Below are 25,336 nucleotides of genomic sequence, written 5' to 3' on the forward strand. Positions count from 1 at the left end.
GTGTCCGGTTTGCTGACTAAGTTAAATTTTCCTTGTCTTTCAACTGATTGGAGGCTATTCATTGACTCGAATAAAACAAGTTTAAAATTTGTTCTGTTACGTCATGGAAATAAGTTCCCCTCAGTTCCTATTGCTCATTCTGTGTCACTAAAAGAAACCTACAGCAATATGCAACTTGTTCTTAATAAAATTAAATATGAGGACCATGGTTGGTTGGTGTGTGGTAATCTTAAGGTTTTGAGCATTTTACTTGGACTACAATGTGGATATACAAAAATGCCATGTTACATCTGTGAGTGGGATAGTAGGGCACGAAATTACCACTGGGAAAGAAAGGAATGGCCAATACGGAAAACGTTGAACCCGGGTTCAAAGAACATCGTACAACAACATTTAGTCAGTCTTGAGAAAGTTGTACTTCCCCCTCTTCATATCAAATTAGGTCTGATTAAACAATTTGTGAAGGCACTTAACAAGGAAGGACAATGTTTCCAGTTCATATGCAACAAATTTCCATCCCTGTCATACGGCAAAGTGAAAGAAGGTGTTTTTGTTGGACCAGACATTAGGAAATTAATGAATGAAAAAGAGTTTGAGGAAACAATGACTGTAGCTGAAAGAGATGCTTGGATAGCATCTAAAAGTGTAGTGTTGAACTTCTTGGGGACCCACAGAAGTCCTGATTACAGAGAAGTTGTTGAGAATATGTTACTTAAATTTCAAGAGCTGGGTTGTAACATGAATCTCAAATTACATTTTTTGCATTCACACCTTGATAACTTTCGACAAAATCTCGGTGAATTAAGTGAGGAACAAGACGAACGGTTAAATCAGGACATGAGGGATATGGAGAAAAAGTATCAAGGACATTGGAGTGTTAGCATGATGGCTGACTACTGTTGGGCATTGTACAGAGAAACGCCAGAAGAAAATCACAAGAAAGTTAGGAAAGCTTACAGAAGCTATATGTCGTTTTCTATATTATATGGGTCCTTTGTGTCTGTCTATATTCATTTTAAAATAAACATGTTGATGCGTTTAGTGTGATAAGCTACTTATTCTGATTGAAGAAAAGAAAAATTATAATAAAACAGTATGCAATATTGGACAAAGCCCAAATTTTGAAATTTGATTTGTAAGAAAACCTTGCGTGATAGAGAAAAACGAATTTCATATTCGTGATCGGCATGGCACAAATAATAAAGTTCACCTATTAAACAAAAAACAACATTAAATTCAATTTAATTTGCGGCCCTGTGTAATGATAAATACAATTTCATTATTTTATTGTGTATCTGATAATGGTCTTTCGAAAGGATATATTTCCTTATCAGATCTGTATCTAGAGATTTCAGCGCGCAGCACGAGAATAGATTTACGCACCCCTCTGCATAGAAATTGCACCCCCTCCTGCCTAGATGTAGCTGGCATACCTAGACATTGAAGATATATTATGCATCTATTCATTTCCGTTGAATCCGACGAAAAGAAAAATTAGAATTCATTGAACCCCCTTAAACAAATCCTGGATACGTTCCTGTTTTGGTCTATGCTTTGATTGCCGTCTACACTATGGTTCCTTTATTTGTTGTTTCTCTCTCTCTCTCTCTCCCTCTCTCTCTAGGCCTCCCAGATGACGCTGTGGTAGCGTCGTCGCCTTGTAATCAAGAAGTCCCGGGTTCGATTCCCGGTGGAGGCACGTAGTGGTTCGGATCCCACTTTAAGCTGTAGGTCCAGTCCCGATTAGCCTTACTGTGCATAAAATGGATTTAAACAAAAACTCCAAAAGTCTAACGTGTGGCGCTCCGCTTAGGCCAGTGAATCCATATTTAATCAATTTCTTCACAAATGATCACTCTCGCAAAACAAACTAAGTCCCAATATTCAAATACATACAAATATAAATGTTTCTGTTTTCTTACAACACAATGTAATGTCAGTGCCTTACACAGTATTCGAATCTAAGGAAGTATTTCGCGATATTCAAAAAGAATGTGCAAAAAATATAGAAACAAATAGGCTTACCTTTTCTTAAATATGGTCGAAGGAGTTCCACCGAGTCAATGACGCAATCGTTTATTTCAGGGTCGTTCCTGTAGCACACTTTGACATATGGGGCTGGAAGGAAAAATTACAAGAAAATGAATTATCTAAACCTCTTGTTAACTATTTTGTGAAGAGACAAGAGAACTTTTTTTTTTCTGAATTTGTTCTTACTCTTTCTGTAGTACACTGTTTCCACTCGATTGGATACGCGGATTGCAATTAATATTTAAGTTAATGGAAGACCCTTTATTCATTGGTCTTGTGAAACACATTTTGATTAACTCCTTTTTATTACTCAATATTCTTAATACAATAATATATTAGGCCTTAATTGACACGTGGGTTCTGAGGGGGATTCTGAATTAAACTTTGGGGGGGGGGGGGCAGTATCCAACTCTAGGTCTTAGATTATGGAGGGTATTTTAGTTAGAGGGGGATTCAGCATTAAATTGAAGGGGATATCCAATTCTTGGGTGTTGCTATTGTCTTAGACTGTTGCGGATATTCTGGTGTGGAGACTGAGAATTAATTTTTTGGAGGAGTCAATATATACTCTTCAGTATTAAGAGTAAGTCTAAAATTGTCTAAAGAGTAAGTCTAAATCTTAAACCAGTTGTCTATGACATCATAAATATTACTATCACCCGATCGTATTATGTGGTCAAATGGACACACAGGAAAGACTTTCCCTTTGTTGCTTTAATTTTGGACATTAGTATACTTGTGCTAAACATTGTTTTATTCTATTGTTGTCTGAACATTAAATCTCGAGAATTTTCGTTCGTTGTATTATAATGCTATCAATATTTTTTTATAATAAAGTATTTAGTCATGTCTTTGCGAGTGCCATGTGCCCTGTGCTAAATCACCCAATGTGTGAATATGTGTATCGAAGAATGCGCGAGCGTGTGTGTGTGCCTCCTTAAAATCATCAATCATATTTGTTCTCCTCTTCCGCACCCCCCCCCCCCCACATACATTTGTCAAGGAGATGCTAAAACTTTCAGTTGGAAGATTATAATTCATGTAATTATCAACATTTTCAAGGACATAACTCTATATAATATCCTAATGCCATGAGATAAAAAGTTATGGGGTATATTTTAAAAATTATATTCTTACGGCGTCTTTGTAACTAAACCCGAAATATTTAGGTCATTTTGCACCTACAGAGCACACAAGTGACTAAGCAATAATATTACAGTTTTCATATTTTATCATCCAAAGTTCGATCCCCGGCGAGGGAGAACTTGGATTTATCCCACCTGTTCAAGCGGCTCCGGGGCCCACCCAGCGTCGTATGAAGTGGGTACCTGGAGGAAACTGTGGTGTAAAGACGGCCAGGGGAGTGGTGCTGATCACATCACCCACGCCTTCGGCCGGGATCAAGAAAGTGTGGGGCCCTAACTCCACACCCCCTACGGGCCTTCATGGCTTGGTGCAACATACAGGGGAGCACTTTACTTTACTTTTATATCATGAAAGTAGTGGCTTGCGCGTAGAAGTTTCCAAAAGAGTCAATGAAACAAAAAATCGAGTAAACTTAGCAACACTGGACGAGACATTAAGTTTTACTTGATCAAATCTTCCTGAGCGTTAGACAAATGTGACGTGTTCTAAAATGTCGCTAGATGGCAAAAATGTGTTTTGAATTACAATTTGTGTATATCAAAACGAAGAAAATACATAAACATAAACAGGAGTTCGATACCACATCCCCCTTTTCGATAATGCCCTAAACACTTTCATTTCTTCATCTAATGGATTAAATATGGTGCATTTAAAGTGTAAAATTGTTACACATATTTTGGAAAAGATATAAATGTTGAATTTTATATTATTTGAAGGGAAAAAATCCCCCCCAAAATCTCGATGGCGCAACCTGCGCTATAAAACTCCCCTGTGGGCACACCTGCCAGGATTTATCAACAAAAAATCACCATAGCAACAGTTTAAACTTGGCAAATGTATCAACAAAAAAATTACACGAGGAAAGGATTTCTGTTTGTTGCTTTAATTTTGGACACTAGTGTACTTTAATCTGGACTAGGTGTACTATACACTTAAATAAGTCGGCACAGGAAATCTGGACTTATTAGCATAGTCTTGTGCTATACTATCTAACCATTGTGCAGTGCTAAAGTAACATAACTAAACTCATATCTCGACCCAGATGTGGCTACAGGGGGAATTTTTTTTTGGGGGGGGGACAAAATTTTGTAGTTTAGCTAGCAATTCTACAGGGTGATTGGTAATTCGACCTATTCCTGGAAAGGGGTGATACTAGAGCACATTTGCAACAAATTTGACCCTATGCACCGGGGGTCGGAAATCAATGGGTGTCGAGTTATTGCAGTTTGTAGATTTTCGTGACATACTCCGACTTGCGACCAAAAAACTACTAATTCTGAAAAAACTACAACACCCTGGGCACTCAATCGACATGTTGCTAACAGCTGACGAATGAGTGACTACTGGGGAAAAAAATCATGCCCAAAATTCCCATACCCACAGAAAGAAGCAGTCATTGGAGAACAAGTCATGAAGAAATTTGGAAATTATCGTATAAATCGAAGAGGATTACTCAAAAAATGGTAACACACTTAGCGTAAAAATTACTGAAAAAAACATCCTCGTTTTCATAAGCTCTCCAAAAAGATACAAATGTTGTCAACTGGCACACGGGTTGGGGGAAAATCTGAATAAAGAGCAGAGAAGGCGCGTAGACAGAGCCCCATCATCTGACAAGAATTCTGTGGACGGACGAATCCAAATTCGACCGCGATGGTATTACGAATTTTCATAATGCGCATTTTTGGTCCCCTAAGGGTCATAACCCCAGAAAATCTAAAAAAAAAGGCTCACCAGAGAAAATTCTCGCTAAATGGAAATCATCCACAATCATGAGATCGGGCTATTCTATTTGCCACAAAACATAAACGGCATTACCTACGAAAACTAAGGGAAGAATTGACGACGCTACTGGAGGATGTGCCGCTCGCCACAAACATGGGTATGATTTACCAACATGATGGCTACCCAGCCCACTATTTCCGGGGTGTGCGACAGTGGCTGGACGACAATTATGCCATGCGATGGATTGGTCGAGGCGGCCCGACCCCCTGGAGGCGAGGAGTCCGGATTTGACGCCAGGCGACTTTTGCATTTGGGGTCACATGAAGGAGTTAGTCTACAGTACACCAGTGGATTCCCAAGAAGAGTTGAGAGAGAGAATTGTGACAGCCGCCCAATAGATAAGAGACTGAGTGTCAACGCGAGTGACTGTGTCTGAAGTACGCCGCAGGCTGCGTGCTTGCATACGTAACCGGGAAGGCAATTTGAACAGGATTTGTAGTTTTCGTAACAGTTAATTCTGACAACCTGAAATCATGAGAATGCTAAATAACATTATTATTTCACTCATTTCCGTTCCTTCATTTCTCACAACCGACAACGTTTTTTCACTTTACAAAGAGGTCTACAACGCGCCTTCTCCACTTTTTATTCAGATTTTTCCCCCAACCCGTGTGCCAGTTGACAACATTTGTATCGTTTTGGAGAGCTTATGAAAACGAGGAGGTTTTTTCCGTAATTTTTACGCTAGTGTTTTACAATTTTTTTGAGTAATCCTCTTCGATTTATACGATAATTTCCAAATTTCTTCATGACGTGTGCTCCAATGACTGCTTCTTTCTGTGGGTATGGGAATTTTGGGAATTAATTTTTTCCCCAGTAGTCACTCATTCGTCAGCTGTTAGCAACATGTCGATTAAGTGCCCAAGGTTTAGTAGTTTGTTTCAGAATTAGTAGTATTTTGGTCGCAAGTCGGAGTATGTCACGAAAATTACAAACTGCAATAACTCGAAACCCATTGATTTCCGACCCCCGGTACATAGGGTCAAACTTGTTGCAAATGTGCTCTAGTATTACCCCTTTCCAGGAATAGGTCGAATTACCAATCACCCTGTATATATCTTCACACAAAAATGGGAGGTTATGGTTATTATGTACAGTTTTTCTTTTTACCTACCTGTGGGTGATAGCGGCGATGCCTGTAGAATCGGCTCGGAAGATGGGGCGCGGGGACACGTCATTTTCGCATTAAGACAAGGTGACTCAAGCAGACAAACTGTTAATAAGAAGGTTCAGTACACTAACAATGGCAGTGAGCCTCAGCAGTTTTGTACGTTTTATGTAAGCAAACATGAAACTGAGCATTTTCTTTTCTTTTAATTTCAACTGTAATGAAAGGTTTCGAATGTCATACGCCTTTTGATTGTTGGCATCTCGGCCAGTGGTAAACAATGTCTGGTGTTTTCTTTGTGGTGTTCCTGTGCTACGACTGACTGGATAATTGTAAAATGCTGTTATTTTTTTGTTGTCTAAAGCTTACGTATTTCGAAAATTTAATATTTTAAAAATGAAGTCAGATTGTCGACATTCCAAACTATATTTGTGTGTGTGTGTGTGTGAGGGGGGGGGGCGGTTATGATGAATAATTCTTTTGGGGCGAAGATTTTGATGCAACTTTGGGGGATGGGCACCCCTGTCTCCGCTGGCGTAATGGTAATGCCTTCACCTTGTGCCCAAGGGGTCCAGTGGATGCACATTATTATCATATTCCTATATTTGACATCGCCTTCCGCTATTCATAAGGCCTTCCCATTTCCGTTGCACCCTGTATATTCTCTGGAACAGGATGTAGTACACATATTGGCCGCTCTGACGCTCATAGCGTCACACTATACAATATTTATATCATTATTATTTTTGACTTTCGTTTTGAAAGTTGTTCAAAGATAAAAATGGTAATGGAGGGTCATTTTGTGGAGGGTTATATTTAGCACTTCGGTTTTACCCAAGTTTATTACATTTTCTTTTGAAAATCTTGATTTTCTCAAAATTTCATAATGGGCTGAAGCAAGCCCCATCAGTTCTCCCCCTGAGTACGCCAGTTCCTTAAGATTATTACGTACTTTGCACTAGTCATAATTTACATTCGTTCTTATAGGTGTAGAATATAACCTGGAAAATAACAGGTTTCTTTAAACAGTTTAGAAAATGTTTAATTTTTTGGGAAGGGTATTCTGCGATGTAGAGTTTTCAAATCTTGAACAGGAAATAAGCCAATCCCAGCTCTAGAAGCTCTTAATCCAACACGATGTCCAGGGAGATAAGAAGCTGCGTATGTTTTCAAAGAAAAGTTTTGTGATGTTTTGAATGTTTTTCTTATATTAACGAGTAGGAAGCTAAATTAAAGATACGAGGCTATTGGCCTTTAGGGAAAAATTGAATCTTTCAGTTTCATTTTCTTATTGACTGTTCATTGCAAAGTCTTGGAGCAAATAAATATCACTTCTAAGCACTGGAGATTGGATGCCAAAACTGAAGAGGCAAGGATAGTTTTCTTTCGCTTTGTAGACAAGGCCTAGCATTAATGGATTAAGTAGCCTAGCGCGGGGGGCAAAATAGGCAAGAAGTGGGGCCCTGCTTCTAAGTCATTACCAGCAGAATTTCTTGGTATTATAGCTGCACATGATATCTTAGGTGACACTCTCTTGCAAATGACTGAGCTTAGGGGATCATTTGAATCACTTAAAGAAGCAACGAAAGAAAATGTGTGTCAAGTGGGGGATTTCAAGTGAACTACATGACAAAAGAATCAGGGGTCCTCAGGACGAAAGACTTACGAACCGATAGAACTGGTTCAAAGTAACATATTTTACGCGATGGTAGCATAGACGTTCGCAGGATTCTTTCTATGGAGAGGCAAGCAAGGTGGTTTTTTTCCCCAGGGGGTGCAGAGGAGGCATATTTTCCAACATAAGAGTGATGTCCCCTCAAAAAACACTATTTCAGTCTGAAATTATCATGTTCCTTCAACGCATTTATAATAATTAACATAAATCACTAGGATTGAAATGAAATAATATGTGAAATATATATAATTTTTAAGTGGACATTTATTTTCATGAATGGAGTGGCCCCCTTGCCCCCCCTTCCGGACGTCCATGGATGGTGGACACAATTATTTGCTCACAGTTGAACAATTGTTTTGAAGTAACGAAGCAGTAGTATCACATAGAAGTTTTGTAGACACAGCTTCTCAACAACCTGAAAAAATACTTGCAAAAACATTTCTAAATCTTTATTTCAAATGTTATCAGAAGTTTTTTCAAACACAAGATAAGGACATGAATGATGTGAAAGAGCTGATCTCATTGTGATGCAACAGCTTCCAGTTATCCTGATATACGCGCCGCTTGTTTAATGTTCCCTACTGTCCCTGTCACAGGAGCTAAGGCAGAGATCGTTTTCTAAATTGAAAATTATAAAAACCTATTTACTTGGTACTATGAGTCACGAACGTTTTAGTGGTCTGGCTTTACTTTTAAATTAAAATGACAGTCAAAATATCAATTTTAACAAAGAAATCGATGTTTTGGCAATAATAATAAATTATTCAATAATTTAAAAATTGTATTTAATCATTAGTTTTAATTTGTTAATGATTAAAGAATGTATTGCATTTCACACTTCTATTTTATTAGTAACTAGCTGATTGCCCGGCGTTGTCCGGGTATTTATTTATTCCAATCTTCTATTAAACAGATATATAATGAATTCTAACTATAGTGTAAAATAAACTTGGAGTTGAGCGGCATTGGGAGTGTCACTATTCATCTTAGCGACCCCGAAAACTATGGATTCCACACTAATATCGGTCGTTTTACATGTCATCCCCTTCCCACCCCACACCCCTCCGGGTACAATGCTGTCTTGGAGTTGAACGAGATTGCGACCCGGAAAACTATGGATTCCACACTAATATCGGTCGTTTTCGATTATTTTTACATGTCACCCCTTTCCCGTCCCACGCCTAGGTACCAGGGGTGTCTTGGAGTTGAACGGCATTGGAAGTGTCACTATACGACGCACGGTTTTAGAAGCGATATCGGGCGGAGTTACGGAGAGCGTGTCCTTGGCGACCAGCCAATAGCAGGAGTGCAACGTTGTACAGTTAGGAAACTGCGGCGAGCAAGTTAAGCGCAGTGTTTTGTAATTTGTTTTTCGCGCAATAAGTTCTTTATAAAACTCGTCACTTTAAGGTTCATCATTGCATGGGACACGACATTATGAACCTGACTGTCCAAGTCCCATGCATTTCCGTCGCCTACAGCCGGAGATATCGTTTGTCGAAGAAACAAGGGAAACAGCGCGTCTCTACACACACACACACAATGACCCACACTTCGTTTCCCTTCAGTGTTCCGTCTGTTTTTTTTTTATTTGCCACCTTGTTAACCCCGCCGAGTTGTGTCTTGGTAAAGCTATGGGTGTCAAATTCGGGTGAATATGAACAATGGCACTTCATTGTCGTGGGCGTTTACGAACATTGCGAGTCTGAGTCACATTCAGTTCAGCGTTTTCGTAACAAGGGAGGTGTAAGATAATTGTACTCGTACGCCACGAAGAATAGTTGTGAGACTATGCAATATGGCCCTTGTTGATTGATTAAATGTTGGTTTATTTTACTTCGCTTTTCTGCTACCTTTGGCTAATCGCAAAGATGAGGATGGATGATGATATGATGAAATTGATGAAGGGACACTTACAAACACCTATGCCCGGGCCGGGATTCGGACGCGGGACTCCTGACGTCGTAACGCGCTGTGAAGTCCAGCCCTTATGTTCGATAGTTATGCAATAGTGTGTGTTCCGCGAGTGTTACTTAATAATTTCGCGCCGGCCTCCATGGTGGAGTGGTTAGCATATCGCGCTACGACGCCAGGGATCCCGGGTTCAAATCCCGGCCTGGACATGGATTTTGTGAATGTCCATCCATCAATTTAATCATATCATCGCTCATTCCCATCTTCGCAATTAGCCAAAAGTGACAGAAAAGTTAAATAAAATAAAGTAAATCAAATCAAATTAATAATGTCGCTCTCGAAACCTATTACAAGTAGTACAGGCACCAAGGGTAAAATATTACGTTCACAAGAGAGAAATCTAGTGTATTCTTGCTTCAAGGAATTGGCGTCGGAAGAAGTGCGTGCTGAAACAGTGTTTTCTCAGAGTCGGGAACTTACGGCTAATGCGTGTGGTGTCTGTGTGCATACTGTGTTGTGTTATAAAACAGGGTAACGTATGTACCACAGAAATCGGTGAACCCCTATTCAAATCTTCTGGGAAACATGCCAGAAAACAGAAACGAGAGTGATGATGATGGTCTTGCAGTTCCTCTATAATAAATACCTTCAAACTTCTTTCAGGTACGAGTTTCCCTTATATGCTGCAAGTGATATGTTATAATCCTGTGTAGAATTCTTTACTATATATTTCATTGTACTCAAATATCAAGTGCATGCATGCATTATATATAAAAATCTGAATGTTGGACACGGCGAAATCTCTGCCTCTCTGCGATTCCTTTCCGCTAGCAGTTGGTTTGGCAGCAACGCGACAGCACTGGCTGCGTATTGGCTGAACTCATGTTCCTTCTAAAAGCGTACGCCGTATAATAATCTTAGCGAACCCGAAAACTGTGAATTCCACACTAATATCGGTCGTTTTATATTTCACCCCTTCCCAACCCCACCCCTAGGGGTGCCAGAGGTGTCTTAAAGTCAAACGGTATTGGTAGTGTCACTATCATCTTAACGACCCCAAAGACTATGGATTCCACACTAATATCGGTTGTTTTGGATTATTTTTAGTCACCCCCTTCTCACCCCATCTCTAGGGGTGCCAGGGGTGTCTTTGAGTTGAACAGCATTGGGAGTGTCACTATTCATCTTAGAGACCCCGAAAACTATAGATTCCACACTAATATCGGTCGTTTTCGATTATTTTTACATGTCACCCCCTCCCCACCCCCACCCCCACCCCCAGGGGTGCCAGGAGTGTTACCACCACAATATTTCTTTCCAGTTTGCAAGTGATAGGCGTACCAAGTTTGGTTGAAATCGTTCCAGGCGTTCGAGAGTTATGTCGGAACAAACATTCACACACACATACACACACATACATCCATTGATGTTTTATATATTAGAAGATTTTGTACAACATCTTATTGTTAGCCTCTAGCATTTGTCAAAAACAAATAAACATATTTCTAATCATAATCAAGAGAATTCAATTTCTTCACCACCCTATATGCTAAATTTACACATATTTATTTTGTATCCTAGAACCAGCCTCTATAATAGCACTAACTGGAGGACTAAATGAGTCTCGCCACATATGATCCCTACCATATCACAGGTTACACTGCATAATACAAGGCCCTCTATTTCCAACGTTAAAATAGGCGATTTTAAATAATCTTATATGACATTTCAAAGCATTGCATTAATTTTGCTCTATTGCTAGTTGTTTTCTTGTAATTTGGATCAGGTCATTTATTGTTATTAGTCATTGTGTCGTGTTAAATGATCACCATATCCTGTGCACTTAGATGCTTAACAATGTAAGTAGTGTCATCTGGTGTGTATTTCAGGTAACCTTACCATGTTGAACTGGTGACTGATTTCAATGCTGGTCAACAATATGTCACGTGCCAGTTCCGATGACACAATGAAAAATGCAAGGAAGAACTGTTTCCCGAGAGCAACGATAGATGGCAGCGCGTCATATAAAGAAGAGCATAGCTCATTGTAGAAACTAATAGCGGAGAAGAGCGATTATATATATTATAGTAAATGCAAAATATATTGTATAAAGGAAGAGTGTAAACATTATAGAAGGAGTGAATAAAATGTTGTATATAGCAAATTAAGATAATTAAGAATATGCTCGTATATGAAATAATTAGGAAAGTTAATAAGTGAGGAAATGAATTCAGAAATGTATCTCCTTTTTGATCCTAGTGATCAAAATTTGATTTAATACCTCTGACGAGGAGAACATCGTCAGCTTTTGTGTTTGTCCGTCCCTCGGTGGCGCTGTGTCAAATTAGACGCCCCGAAGCACTTACAGTTGCGCTCCTTATTAGAAGCACTGGGCCATAGGCAGCGCTTGCTGTTAGCGATCCTGGGCTATTCCCCTTTGGTCGTTACATAGGAGGTGGCGCTATTGTCAGTTTAGACGCCCCTAATCTTTCTATAAGTATAGCTTGTGTCGTTTGTATAATGCCAAAGAAGCGGGGAAAGCGAGGGCATATATGTAATGAATAAGATTACGCTTTAAAAGGAAAGACAATAAATTAGAAGAAAGAAAAGAAGAATAAGCCTTTTCCAAAAATAAAAGGAAGAAAAGAAGAGGAAGCCTTTTCCCTAATCAAAGATAGAAAAGAAGAAGAAGCCATTTACCAAAATAGAAGGAAGAAAAGAAGAAGAAGCCTTTTCCTAAATCAAAGATAGGAAGGAAGAAGAAACCTTTTCCCAAAATAGAAGGAAGAAAAGAAGAAAAAGCCTTTTACCAAAATAGAAGGAAGAAAAGAAGAAGAAGCATTTTCCCAAATCAAAGATAGGAAGGAAGAAGAAGCCTTTTTCCCAAAATAGAATGAAGAAAAGAAGAAGAAGCCTTTTTCCCAAAAATTAGGAGAAGAAAGAAGAAGATTTCCTTTCAATTATTCATATATATAAGAAGAATACAACCGACGTAAATTTGGAATCAGCATATATATATATATATATCAATGTATGTACAAGCTTCGCTACATATTTTCTCTGTATTGTGTACAGTTTTCAGAATATAGATCCGCATTTAACTATATCCTCTTGGCTATAAGAACACTTTCTTATTTGGAATTCTCGAATAAAGAACCTATCCCCTGAGATTAAGATATTTCTATAGCCGCGGTAAATAACTTTTAAGAAGTGCACTAGAGGGACGATGCAAATATACTGGATTCTTTCTGTCAACGCATGCGGTGCATGCTGCGCATGCGTCAAATGTGGGAAAAAGGACAGCTTGCTCTGCGACGACATTCATGAGCATTTCTACATTCTAATTTCTTCATATAGGAGAAGTATTTATTTTACACGAGAGCGCTCAACTGAGCTTATATTACATTTCTTGGATCTGAAGTGACGCATGCGTCAATTGTGGGTAAGTAATTATTACTTTCTTTCACTTCAGATCAAAGAAATGTAATATAAGCTTAGTTCAGCACTCTCGTGTAAAATAAATACTTTTCCTATATGAAGAAATTAGAATGTAGAAATGCTCATGAATGTCGTCGCAGAGCAAGCTGTCCTTTTTCCCACATTTGACGCATAAATTCTAAAGGGTTCTATTGGGTTCCGCTGTGACCGAAACCTCTTATCGCGCACAATTTAAATTCGGTGCAAGTTGCATATTGTTTAATTCAAAAAGGGTTCCTGGACCGTATTTAAATTGATCTGGTAAAAAGGGTTCCTGGACTGGATTGAAATATTTTACAAACAAAAAGATTCGTTACGGTCAAGAACCCATTTACTCTTGCTGATTTCATCTCCTGGACCGAAATTGAATCTATGTAAAATTCCTGGACCTCTAACATCCCTGCGTAACAGTTGCTGTGTCCGAAAGGCTCATAAAGCAGGATTGAAGTACTGTCTTATCGGAAGTGACGTCATCTAGTACAGTTCGAAAGCGCCAATTACACCAGCAATCGAGACCGCAGCACACAGGACTCGATAATGCAGGCTTGTGCACTTCCGGCCTGTTGTCGTTATTCTCTTGTTTGAAATCCTGGAAGTCGAAAATCGGTTGATTGTAGATCTTCCATTGCGTGGAAACGTATACATAAAAACTTTTTAAAGAGCTATGTTATTTCCATGGCGAGAAACATGTGTTTATCGCGGGATGAACAACGTGTTCTTAGTTATATTTACTGACCGCAGGGTTGTTAAAGGTCGAGGATTTCTAAATCAATTCAATTCCGGTCCTGGAGAGAAAATCAGCAAGCGTAAATGGGTTCTGGATTGTAAAGCACCTTTTTATCTGTAAAGAATTTCAATTCGGTCCAGGGACCTTTCTTCAGACTGAATTTAAATTCGGTCCAGGAACTCTTTTTTCTGGCTGTTTAAATAAGATCCAGGAACCTATTTTCCGGATCAATTTAAATTCGGTACAGGAACATTCTTTAATGATACAATACGCAATTTGTACCGAATTTAAATTGTGCTAGAAAGAAGGTTCCCATCCTGTTACGGAACCAAATAGAACACTATTTCAATTCGATCCAGGAAACTTTTTTACCACTTCAATTTAAATACGGTCAAGGAACCCTTTTTCCGGATGAATTTGAATTCGGCCCAGGTACCTTTTTTCAATGAAGCAATACGAAACTTGGACCGAATTTAAATTGTGCCCGATAAATGGTTCCGGTCCTGCAGCGGAACCAAATAGAACCCATTAGACCCTGGACCTTTAACAACCCTTCTGTTACGGTCTAGCTAGTGAGGCCAGAAGACTCGTTCCAATGCTGACATGACCTACGTTCCTTGCGAATTGTTGTCCTGTCTCAGTTTTACGTGATTTATTTCATTTTTTGTTATTTAGCATCGCTTTTCTGCCACTTTGGCTAATCGTGGCGATGAGGATGAGCTATATGATGAAATTGATGAAGGGACCCTCACAAAGAGACCCTATGCCATGACAGGCATAGGACGGGACGGCAAGAGACAGGCCTGGTAGCCGAATGATCTAAATGAAAAAAAATGTCAAAGAGAATGCCATGGCACCCTGTGAAATTAACAATTTTCTTGCTCGCTCTATCATTCTCTTCTGTAATGTATTGTAAATTATTAGAAAGATAGAGGTATGATAAACTATGTGCTTCAGACTATTGCTGCTAAACAGGTTTGTCTTAAATGCATGAACAATTGTTCAAACGAAAAGGAGAGTACACATTTGAGAGAAAGTTACATCATTTCTGCTGTTGGCTCGTTATGAGGCGGATGAATTGATTATGTAATGTATTAAAATAATATGTTACATATATACAGGTAATGGACAAAATAATATGAACACCTTGGTTTGCAAAGGCCTATATACGCCGTCGTGGAAAGGAACAACACTCAGCAGAGATTTCAACCATCTAGTGGCGATGAAAGCAAACATATCAGTCTATCAGAAGCTGGTGTGAGAGTTGCATGCGAGCATTCAGCTATCCGTCAAATGCAGGTATGTCCGACCTTTCAGACTTCAAAAGAGGCATGATCATAGAAGCACGCCTGGCTGGAGCAGCTGTGACAAAAACAGCTACACTTGTTGGTGTAGCACGGAGCACAGTGTCAACTGTTCTGACAGCCTACAGACAACATGGAAAGACAACGTCTGCAAAGGAGAATAGTGGGCGAAAAACAAAGTTATCCAACAGGGATCGACGTGTGTTGAAGCGAATAGTGACTCGAAAGCACAAGACAACACTGTCCCAGATAACCGCAGAGATGAACAATCACCTCCAGGACCCTGTATCAACGAAAACCATTGAAAGGGAGCTGCATTCTGTGAACATTCATGGCAGAGTTGCCATCCCCAAACCGTTGGTGACTCCATGTAATGCAGTGACACGAAGAAGGTGGTGCCAAGAGCACAAGAATTGGACACAGCAGCAATGGGAACATGTGATATGGTCAGACGAATCGTCTTTCACATTATTTCAGACCACAGGACGTGTTTATGTGTGGAGAACTCCTGCTGAAGCATTTGATATTGACTGCTTAGTGCCTACCGTGAAACATGGTGGGGGGTCTGTGATGGTTTGGGGGGCTATATCTTGGAATGGTGTTGGCCCACTTGTCGTCCTGCGTGGGAGAATCAACGCAGAGAAGTACTGCACCATCCTGGGTGACCACCTCCATCCCATGGTTCAGACTTTGTTTCCCGATGCATGCCCGATCTTCCAAGATGATGACTCCCCTATTCACACTGCTAGGTGCGTTGATGCGTGGTTTGATGAGCACAGTGATGAGGCGGAACATCTCATCTGGTGTCCACAGTCCCCCGATCTTAACATCATTGAGCCTTTGTGGGGTATTTTGGAGGCCAAAGTGCGTAATCGGTTTCCACCTCCAATGACACTTTCGGAACTTGATACTGTTTTGTGCGAGGAGTGGCTACGTATTCCAGTTCACACTGTACAGGACCTTTATTTGTCTATCCCACGTAGGATACAAGCTGTAATTCAGGCAAGGGGGGGGGGCAACCCCCTACTAATACAAGTTTTCTGCAATTGCATTGGTGTTCATATTATTTTGTCCATTACCTGTATGTACGAGAAAATAAACTTTGAATACGTACACAATTTAGTGTTACATGTTGCATATGTGTAAAACATTTTCTGTACATGAAAGTTATACAAGTCATGTGTATAAATATAATTATATTCGTCATGCATTTTGGGGCCTCCCCGATGGCGCAGTGGAAGCGCCGTTGCCTTGTAAACAAGAGGTCCCGGGTTCGACACCCGATGGAGGCATATAGTGGTTCGAATTCCATTTTAAACTGTAGGTCCAGTTTCGATTAGCCTTACTGTGCATAAAGTGGACTTAAAACAGCAAATCAATCAATCTTCATGCATTTACTGTCTATCAAAAATACAGTTTGTGTGCTTGTTTAACATCATTAGCTAATGTGAAATTGAGGCGTTGCGGACACGAAGGGCGAACTCAACAATCGTACATTGTCAGGGAAATGAGTTTCAAGTTGTCAGGCACAGTACGAACTCCACAAAAATCACGCATGAAACATTCCGAACTACTGTTACCAAGTTTTTGTGGAGTTCCCAGTGTGCCTGACAACTTGAAACGCATTTCCCTGACAATGTACGTTTGTTGAGTTCGCCCTTCGTATCCGCAACGCCTCAATTGAACGTGTTGAAAAAATATTTCAAATCGTTTGTTCCAACATAAATGCTTTAGCACCGACTTCTACCCCCTTTTTGCGTGATTGTAGAAAGATAATAACGTCTTTGGTACTACTACTACTAATAATAATAGTATTATTGTTGGCGCGTTTGTCCTGGTACTTGCCCTCCACGCCCCGCCCCTCCCAGACAAAAAATCGTGGTTGTGCCCCTGAAAGTCACTACGTGACACCATATCGAGGAAATACAAAACTCAGTGTGACAGCAATGGTTCGCGTACCTCCCTCCCAAAACATAATGTCTGCTCTTTGTTGACAAAATGCATAACCGTAAACGCAAGAAGACCCTGCAGGGAACTCCGTGGATGGTCGATGACGCAATGCAGCTCTGATCTGTCCGTTTTTCGCCCTGGAGCAAAACCTGACCTCTCACGACGCGAAGGGCTAATTACTTTCTCCGTGTCACTGGAGCGCTGACGTCTTCTCGTCCATCCTGTAGCAGCGTAGAAAGTCAAAGTGTTCGTGGCATCACGCGCGAAATGTTAGGACGAGCCGTTTCGCAACAGCTTGTTTGCTTTTTCTTGTTCTGCTTTCGGCGAACAAGTCAGTGCGAAGAGTTGCAACGTAAAGACAGACTAATGCCTGAATTACACAAGGCTAAATTTCCTGCTATATTTTTCAGTTGGACATGGACTAGTTGCGTGATACTTGTTCACCTGCTAGTTACCGAGCTCACAAACTGTATTTTTGAAACAACAAAAATGCATGACAAATGCATTCCGAATAAAATTTCTTCTACACATTTTACACATATGCAACATGGAGCGACATAAAATAAGAAAATACACGTGTAATATGCTAACACTAATTGTGCACGTATTCAAAGCTTCTTTAATACATATATGTACAACATGTATTTAAATACATTACATAATGAATTCATCCACCTCAAATAAACCAACATCAAAAATTACATAAATTGTCTCTCAAATGTGCACGCTCATTTCCCTCAAATCAATTGTTCATCCATTTAAGAGAAAATCAATTAATCTAATCATTTACAATGCATTACAGAAAACAATCAGAAATTGCGAGCGATGTGAGCAATAACATATTTAAATCCAATTTTTTGCAAACTGAAACAATGTTGATTTAATATGGAGCAAATAATTTCACGGGGCGCCATGGCATTCTCTCTTATAGATCATTTGGCTCCCAGGCCCTGGCTACGATTCTGAACTTCATAAGACCAAGAAAAGCAGGCACTGCGAGCGAAGCGATCAAGAAAAATTTACAAGATGTATTTTTATTTGCAGGAAATTTGAAATCTCCCCTCTGTGCCCCCTGCAGGTGCCCTTGGCCGTCAATTTTTGCCCTCTTCTTGCCCCTGTAGTATTGATTTGAAGGTTTGGGGGCAATGCCCCCTGCTTCCCCTGTGGTTGCGCCACTGGGACCTGCACAGGATGTACACAACACGTAAAAAGAGAAGGATAGGAAAAAACTTCCTCATAAACAATGTAAGAGGACCGCTTTTCTCAAAAAGCTTAAAACGTGAGTTAAAACACTGTCATCAAATGATAAGACAGTTCGGAAGATTAAAAGTTTGTCTAAGGAAAGTAAAACCGGGACATTCAACAAAAAATATACAGAACACTTACCATTACAAACATGGCAGAGCGGAGTGTCCAGTCTCTTGCAACAAATGGCGGTGTGAGACGACTGTGTCCGATACGAAGCCGAGTTAAAATGACTTTCTCTTTACGGGATGGACGGTACGAGAAACCTCATGCACAAATGGTTGGCTTGTTACCTCGTCCCACGTTCTGTGCTTAGATTATGGATGGCTTTCTATTATAAATATTTCAATGAAGTGGGATAACTAGTACAATTTAGAATAATCGGTTAACGGTGCTTAGAATTCTTTTGAATGTGGTCAAATATTTTTTTATTATTATTATTATTATTTTCTGCTGAAAACTTGATTATTCGAACTGCAGCAGTGCCCCTAAAATTATTAGAGGGGGTACAAGAAGTACAATGGCCCCCTTTACCTACGCCACTGCCACCAAAGAGGGTCGAGTGAGTGGCACACCCAGCTGCTAACACGTGGCGAAAATGAGTTGCTCAAAGAGAGACCACAAGTAAAATAGCTTGCGCAGAACTTGCGGGGTAGAGTGTAGCAGCTTCTTTGTGGTCCGAGTTGAATGGATGGAGGGGAAGATGCGCGAGGACTTTTGGCCGAAGGTTCTTTTGTTCCTGGTCGCTCTATAACAACGTAGGCATTATTGGAATTGTAATTGTGAAAATAAATTGGTAGGAGGGTTAAGTTTGGTGCTATCAGCATGTTTCAGAAAACGATTTTTACCAAGTGTGCTCCGATCAGCTACCCCGCAGCACCCCCCCTCCCCACCAAAAGATCATTTATTACTCCTACAATATAAAGTACAGCCGGCTCCAGTGGCTAGCACATCGCGCTACGACGCCAGGGGTCTCAAGTTGTAATCCCGGCCATTCATCAATTTAATCATATCATCACTCATCCCCATCTTCGCAAATTAGCCAAAAGTGGCACAAAAAGCGAAGTAAAATAAAATCAATCAATCAATCAATGTAAAGTACAAGAAATTGATCATTATATTGAATTGTTTTATACCAAAGGCAATACTCCTTAATTCTAATCTTGGTACTTGGTATTAATTTTTATAGAAATATATTTTTATTCCTACCGTGTGGTTGTGTTGACGTACAAATAATTTGCATTAAAGTATAAAAAATGACACTTTATATGCATGTTGGTAATTGCTCTTAAAAGAACAACGCTATTGAAAGCCTAAACTGTCAGAGATTTTATTCATATAATAAAATTACTGTGCACAAGTAAGTACAAAGAGGTCAGACCCATCTATCGGTAAATTGTTGTACTACAACTAGATCGCGCGTGTAATTCAATTCGACGCACATGTATGATTTATGTGAGTACATAAATACCACACGTTAGCAAAATGCCCTGCAATATAATTTTTCTCTTACTTTAAATTTCTCGTATTATTTCATTCATGTGATAAAATTCAAGAAATTTAAGTAAATATCTCATTATAGTAGGTAAGCTCGTATCTATAGCTTAACGGTTCATGTTATCGTGTAATCCAGATGTACGGTCTTCACTTCTCGGTTAAACTATTACAGTGGTTTAACTGTCTATGCCCGATTAACAAATCTGTGCATACAGTGAACTTCATGGTTTGACCTTAAATCAGTGAAATTCATTCACTTTTAGTGCAGTTACACTTAACATGTTTGCGCCTATATTTTGAAAATTCCATGCAGCACATTCTAAGCAATATTGCAAAGTTTGGTATTGCAATATTGCATTTTTGTAATTTCTCGTCACTTTTGCACCTCTCTTAATTGATCGCGACGATGAGGATATGGAGTGGATTGATTAAATAATAAAATAACAAACAAATGAAAGTTAAGTTGAGTAAGTCTTGATTCGGCCTTGTATTTACAGATATTCTCACTGGCGTAGGGGTGAAGCTGTCACTTTTTAATCAAGAGGTGCCTGGTTCGATCCTCGGCAATTGAACATTGGGCACTGGTTTAGATGCCATTCTAAACTACAGGTCCAGTGCCCATTATCCTATCTGGACTTCACGCACTCTGCTGGTTCCTGATTTTGTTTCGAATTTTAAACAGTGCCATGAGTCTCGTAACGAAGCGTTAACCACTCAACCACCCCTGTCTGCACTAGAAGAGCACAATATTCGTTAACTCAGAAATAATATCGGTGCTGCACTAAAATGGGGGGGGGGGCATACAGGGCAGGCATGTTTGGGAGTGGTCAGAACCAAGTGCCTGTCGTATAATAATAATAATAAAGTTTATAATTAACAGATTAATAAATTAATATCTATTACAATATTATTATTAGAATCCGTCCATTAATAATTATTAATATAATTGAAGACTAAAATTGGTAAACGCTGTAAGTGCCACAATAATTCAAACACCGTTTTCCACGTTAAACTGTGAAATGTTCCATGCTTTATAATGGTAAACGTGAAATGTGGCTTGTTCAAAGGGCGTGTAAAGAGGTCACTAGAGTGCACGTTCTTACGGGCTGATGTGCGGAACGATGCGATTTCCCAACACTTTCGCTTTTGGCACTTACAACGTTTACCACTTTTAGTCCTCAATTATTGTCATTATAACACAAACAAGTAAAAAGATTATGAAAGAAAAGAGATATAACAGCATGTATTCCAAAGAAAATAATTTCAAAAATAATTTACATGGATTATTTATTGAATACAAACCTAGATTGTTATGTACAGCTGATGAAATGTAAAATCCTTGATCATTATTTCTATGCGTTCCCAGGTACTGTTAACGCAAAGCTGTATAATCGCATTCTAATCTTTATGTAAGTTCTGCGGTAATATATCCATTTCATATTATTTAACATTAAACAGGTATTGTACTTATTTAATTTTGAAGTTAGTAAAATTTTTTCGGCCGGGTCCGGACCCCCTATACCCCGTCCAAAGACCTCCATTGATACATACCTTCATTGATACAGGAACATCCGGGAGGGGGTACTTGTACCCTGCTAAAATAATTTGAATGAAACAAAGACTATGTCGTTCAAAAAAACTCGCTTCTAGTAGCTAAACGCAAGAAGATTTTTTTGTCTAGATTATTTCCTTCCAAAAGAATTCTAATTGTTTCTTGAAGATATTATATTGCATTGTGACATTAGTTACCTCGCTTGATCTATGCTTTCTCGTGAAACTTCATGAAGTAAGAACGGTTTCAAATGAGCTTGGAACGATGTGATGAGGCCATGGGCGTATATATAGTCCACAATGGGGGGTGGGGGGGGGTTCAACTTTTGGTATGATTAAGGTTGCTTTATTTCATAAGTGAAAATCCAGTGCACTGCTGACCAGAAGCTTGCTGGACCCAACATAGTTGTGTGTATGTAGTCACGAAGTCACGGTACTTAATATTGATACTTTTCTGTTCATCTTGTGTCAAACAACTTGAGAATGTTACGATGTTTACCTGGTTTTCTTGCACTGCCTTTTTAAAAACCAAATTTGTTTAAGAAGACTCGAGGGAAAGAAAAATGATAACTGATATGACACTCCCAGTGTAGTTTCTTATCGCAGAAATTCCGAAACTTTCAGGAAATTGCAGACATTTCGTCTGCAGCCCCATCTGGTGTGTGGAATTACGTAATTTTCTCCCCAACCATATCACATCCTATACGTCTCGAATTTAGGGAAACATAATAAGTCCGAATAAATTTTTATGAGCAAGCGGATAGAACACGTAATCTGGTAATTCTACTGAACCAAAAGGGGGGTTGGACCCGTTGAACCCCCCTTAAATACGCCCATGGATGAAGCCTAGAGCTTTATCTGTTCCGGAGGTGCACATATTTTAAAAATATGTTAAAGAATATTCAAAGTAGTCATCAAATTTTATAAAATAAAAATATTCAAAATTACTTTTTGAAAATATAGCTTTCCTTTATTGGCCGTACAAGGTTATGCAATTTTTACTTTAAAAAAATTGAAAGCTACGAGCAGTGGCAGCGTTTGGGTTGTAAAACTGAGGGGGGGGGAGAAAGGTGCCTAAACTTTGGGGGTTGCAAGAACAGATTACTTTCCCTTGGTAGATAAAGTTGAACACAGTGTGGGAGCAAAATTAGCAACATCTGAGGGGCAACTGGCCCATTACGCCCTCCCTAAACACTGGCTACGAGACGTGTTCTAAAATGGAATACAATTTTCTGTGTGTCCACTCATATGGAGGTTGAACTTTGTACGCTCAAATGAAAAAAACGTTCCTACGCCACTGGCCAACATGTTATTTTCACGATATTCTAATTCGTTTAATTTTTGTTATGTATGGGCTCTTTTCTGTCACTCTTGACTAATCGCGACGATGAGGATATGATGATATCATGAAATTGATGCGGGGACTCTCACATAGAACACACGTGTTCAGGCCGAGACCCCTGGCAGGGTTGCTAAAGGTCCAGGAATTTTAAATTAATTCAATTCCGGTCCAGGAGAGAAAAATCAGCGAGCCGTAAATGGGTTCTGGACCGTAAATAACCCTTATATCTGTAAAGCATTTCAATTCGGTCCAGGAACCTTTTTTCCCGATCAATTTAAATTCGGTCCAGGAACCTATTTTCCAGATGAATTTAAATACGGTCCAGGAACCTTTTTTCCAGATGAATTTAAATACGGTCCAGGAACCTTTTTTCCCGATCAATTTAAATTCGGTCCAGGAACCTTTTTTCCCGATCAATTTAAATACGGTCCAGGAACCTTTTTTCCCGATCAATTTAAATTCGGTCCAGGAACCTTTTTTCCCGATCAATTTAAATTCGGTCCAGGAACCTTTTTTCCCGATCAATTTAAATTCGGTCCAGGAACCTTTTTTCCAGATGAATTTAAATACGGTCCAGGAACCTTTTTTCCAGATGAATTTAAATACGGTCCAGGAACCTTTTTTCCCGATCAATTTAAATTCGGTCCAGGAACCTTTTTTCCCGATCAATTTAAATACGGTCCAGGAACCTTTTTTCCAGATGAATTTAAATACAGTCCAGGAACCTTTTTTCCAGATGAATTTAAATTCGGTCCAGGAACCTTTTTCCCGATCAATTTAAATTCGGTCCAGGAACCTTTTTTCCCGATCAATTTAAATACGGTCCAGGAACCTTTTTTCCCGATCAATTTAAATTCGGTCCAGGAACCTTTTTTCCCGATCAATTTAAATTCGGTCCAGGAACCTTTTTTCCAGATGAATTTAAATACGGTCCAGGAACCTTTTTTCCAGATGAATTTAAATACGGTCCAGGAACCTTTTTTCCCGATCAATTTAAATTCGGTCCAGGAACCTTTTTTCCCGATCAATTTAAATACGGTCCAGGAACCTTTTTTCCAGATGAATTTAAATACAGTCCAGGAACCTTTTTTCCAGATGAATTTAAATTCGGTCCAGGAACCTTTTTTCCCGATCAATTTAAATTCGGTCCAGGAACCTTTTTTCCAGATGAATTTAAATACGGTCCAGGAACCTTTTTTCCAGATGAATTTAAATTCGGTCCAGGAACCTTTTTTCCCGATCAATTTAAATACGGTCCACGAACCTTTTTTCCCCGATCAATTTAAATACAGTCCAGGAACCTTTTTTCCAGATGAATTTAAATACGGTCCAGGAACCTTTTTTCCAGATGAATTTAAATTCGGTCCAGGAACCTTTTTTCCAGATGAATTTAAATACAGACCAGGAACCTTTTTTCCCCGATCAATTTAAATACAGTCCAGGAACCTTTTTTCAATGAAACAATACGCAACTTGGACCGAATTTAAATTGTCCGAGAGAAAAGGTTCCGGTCCTGCAGCGGAACCCAATAGAACCCATTAGAATTTATGGGTACCTGGACCTCAACCCTGACCCCTGGTGTCGCAGCACGTGCTGTGTTAATCACTCCGTCAAGAAGATAGTTTATATTCTAATTCGAAAATTATCTTAAGAACGAACTGTTTCACTATATTTACACAATACTACTAAAACTTATCAACAAGCGATTTAGTGATACACTGACCGCTTTACATAATTATGTACAGTCACGGACAGTGCCGGATTATAACGATTCCATTGAAAGTCAATGTATTTATTACAACCTGGCAGTGTCCTTGACTGTACATGGACACGATGGACGAATGAACATTATTGCACAGTGATACTTACGTAGTTTCCCCTCAGTGTGGCGACACATGACGAGAAATAACGCTGGAACCATGTAGGTAATCACTGTTGACATCATTGTACTTTTGACCGCGAAACGAATAGAAAACTTCAAAAAAATCACTAGGTTGCTGCGTTGATCGCTAGAAGATCTGAACTAGACACCGTTCGAGACAGGTTGCCTTGTAACCACTGGTGCTGTTGGTATTGTTCAATGATTACGCCAAATCTCTTGAGAGCCACTTCTGTACGCTTACGTGTTGAGTCACTACTTTCATCTGTTTTATAACACGACCAACCCGCCAGAGGGCGTGTAAATACACTTTTAAGAAAACATAACCGCTAGGATTGACTCGCATGCTCACGCACCAAAGTACACATGTGCGTAAGGGAAATGTATGTTTGCGTACGTGGTGGAGCAGAAGGTCACACGAGAGTTGAAGGGCGTTTTCATTGTTACGTAGCGGTCATTGTTGTCGAGAGGATTATCTTGGGGGACCTGGATTTCCAGATCTTGTGAGTACCCAGTGTTGCCAACTGCATTTTGTGCAATGTTCTCACTGATACCAAAAAATTGAGAAACAGTGGCGTGCCCAGGGTTAGGGGTGTTGATTAGGGGTTGCATCCCCTCACTTGCGAACACTGGCGTAGGTAGGATTCTTTTACGGAGGGGGCTGGAATTGTAATAATAATATGAAACTTATGCTCTCTAGGTAAA

The 25,336-nt window shown here is 39.5% G+C and overlaps 1 protein-coding gene across 1 annotated transcript in view; it reads right to left on the reverse strand.

The window, feature by feature from the left end:
- The window catches only part of LOC145994376 (protein takeout-like), a 99,796-nt gene extending 74,875 nt beyond the window's left edge, over nucleotides 1–24,921 (reverse strand). The window contains exons 1-2 of the mRNA XM_083130488.1: nucleotides 24,622–24,921; nucleotides 2,026–2,118 (exon numbers count right to left, since the gene is read on the reverse strand). Of these exons, the coding sequence (XP_082986614.1) occupies nucleotides 2,026–2,118; nucleotides 24,622–24,697 (169 nt within the window). The 5' untranslated portion in view covers nucleotides 24,698–24,921. The remainder of the gene's footprint in view (nucleotides 1–2,025; nucleotides 2,119–24,621) is intronic.
- Nucleotides 24,922–25,336: the final 415 nt, after the last annotated feature.

Source organism: Lepisma saccharinum, chromosome 10, assembly GCF_977018435.1.
Source record: "Lepisma saccharinum chromosome 10, izLepSacc3.1, whole genome shotgun sequence".
In the NCBI taxonomy this organism is placed as follows: Eukaryota; Metazoa; Arthropoda; class Insecta; order Zygentoma; family Lepismatidae; genus Lepisma; species Lepisma saccharinum.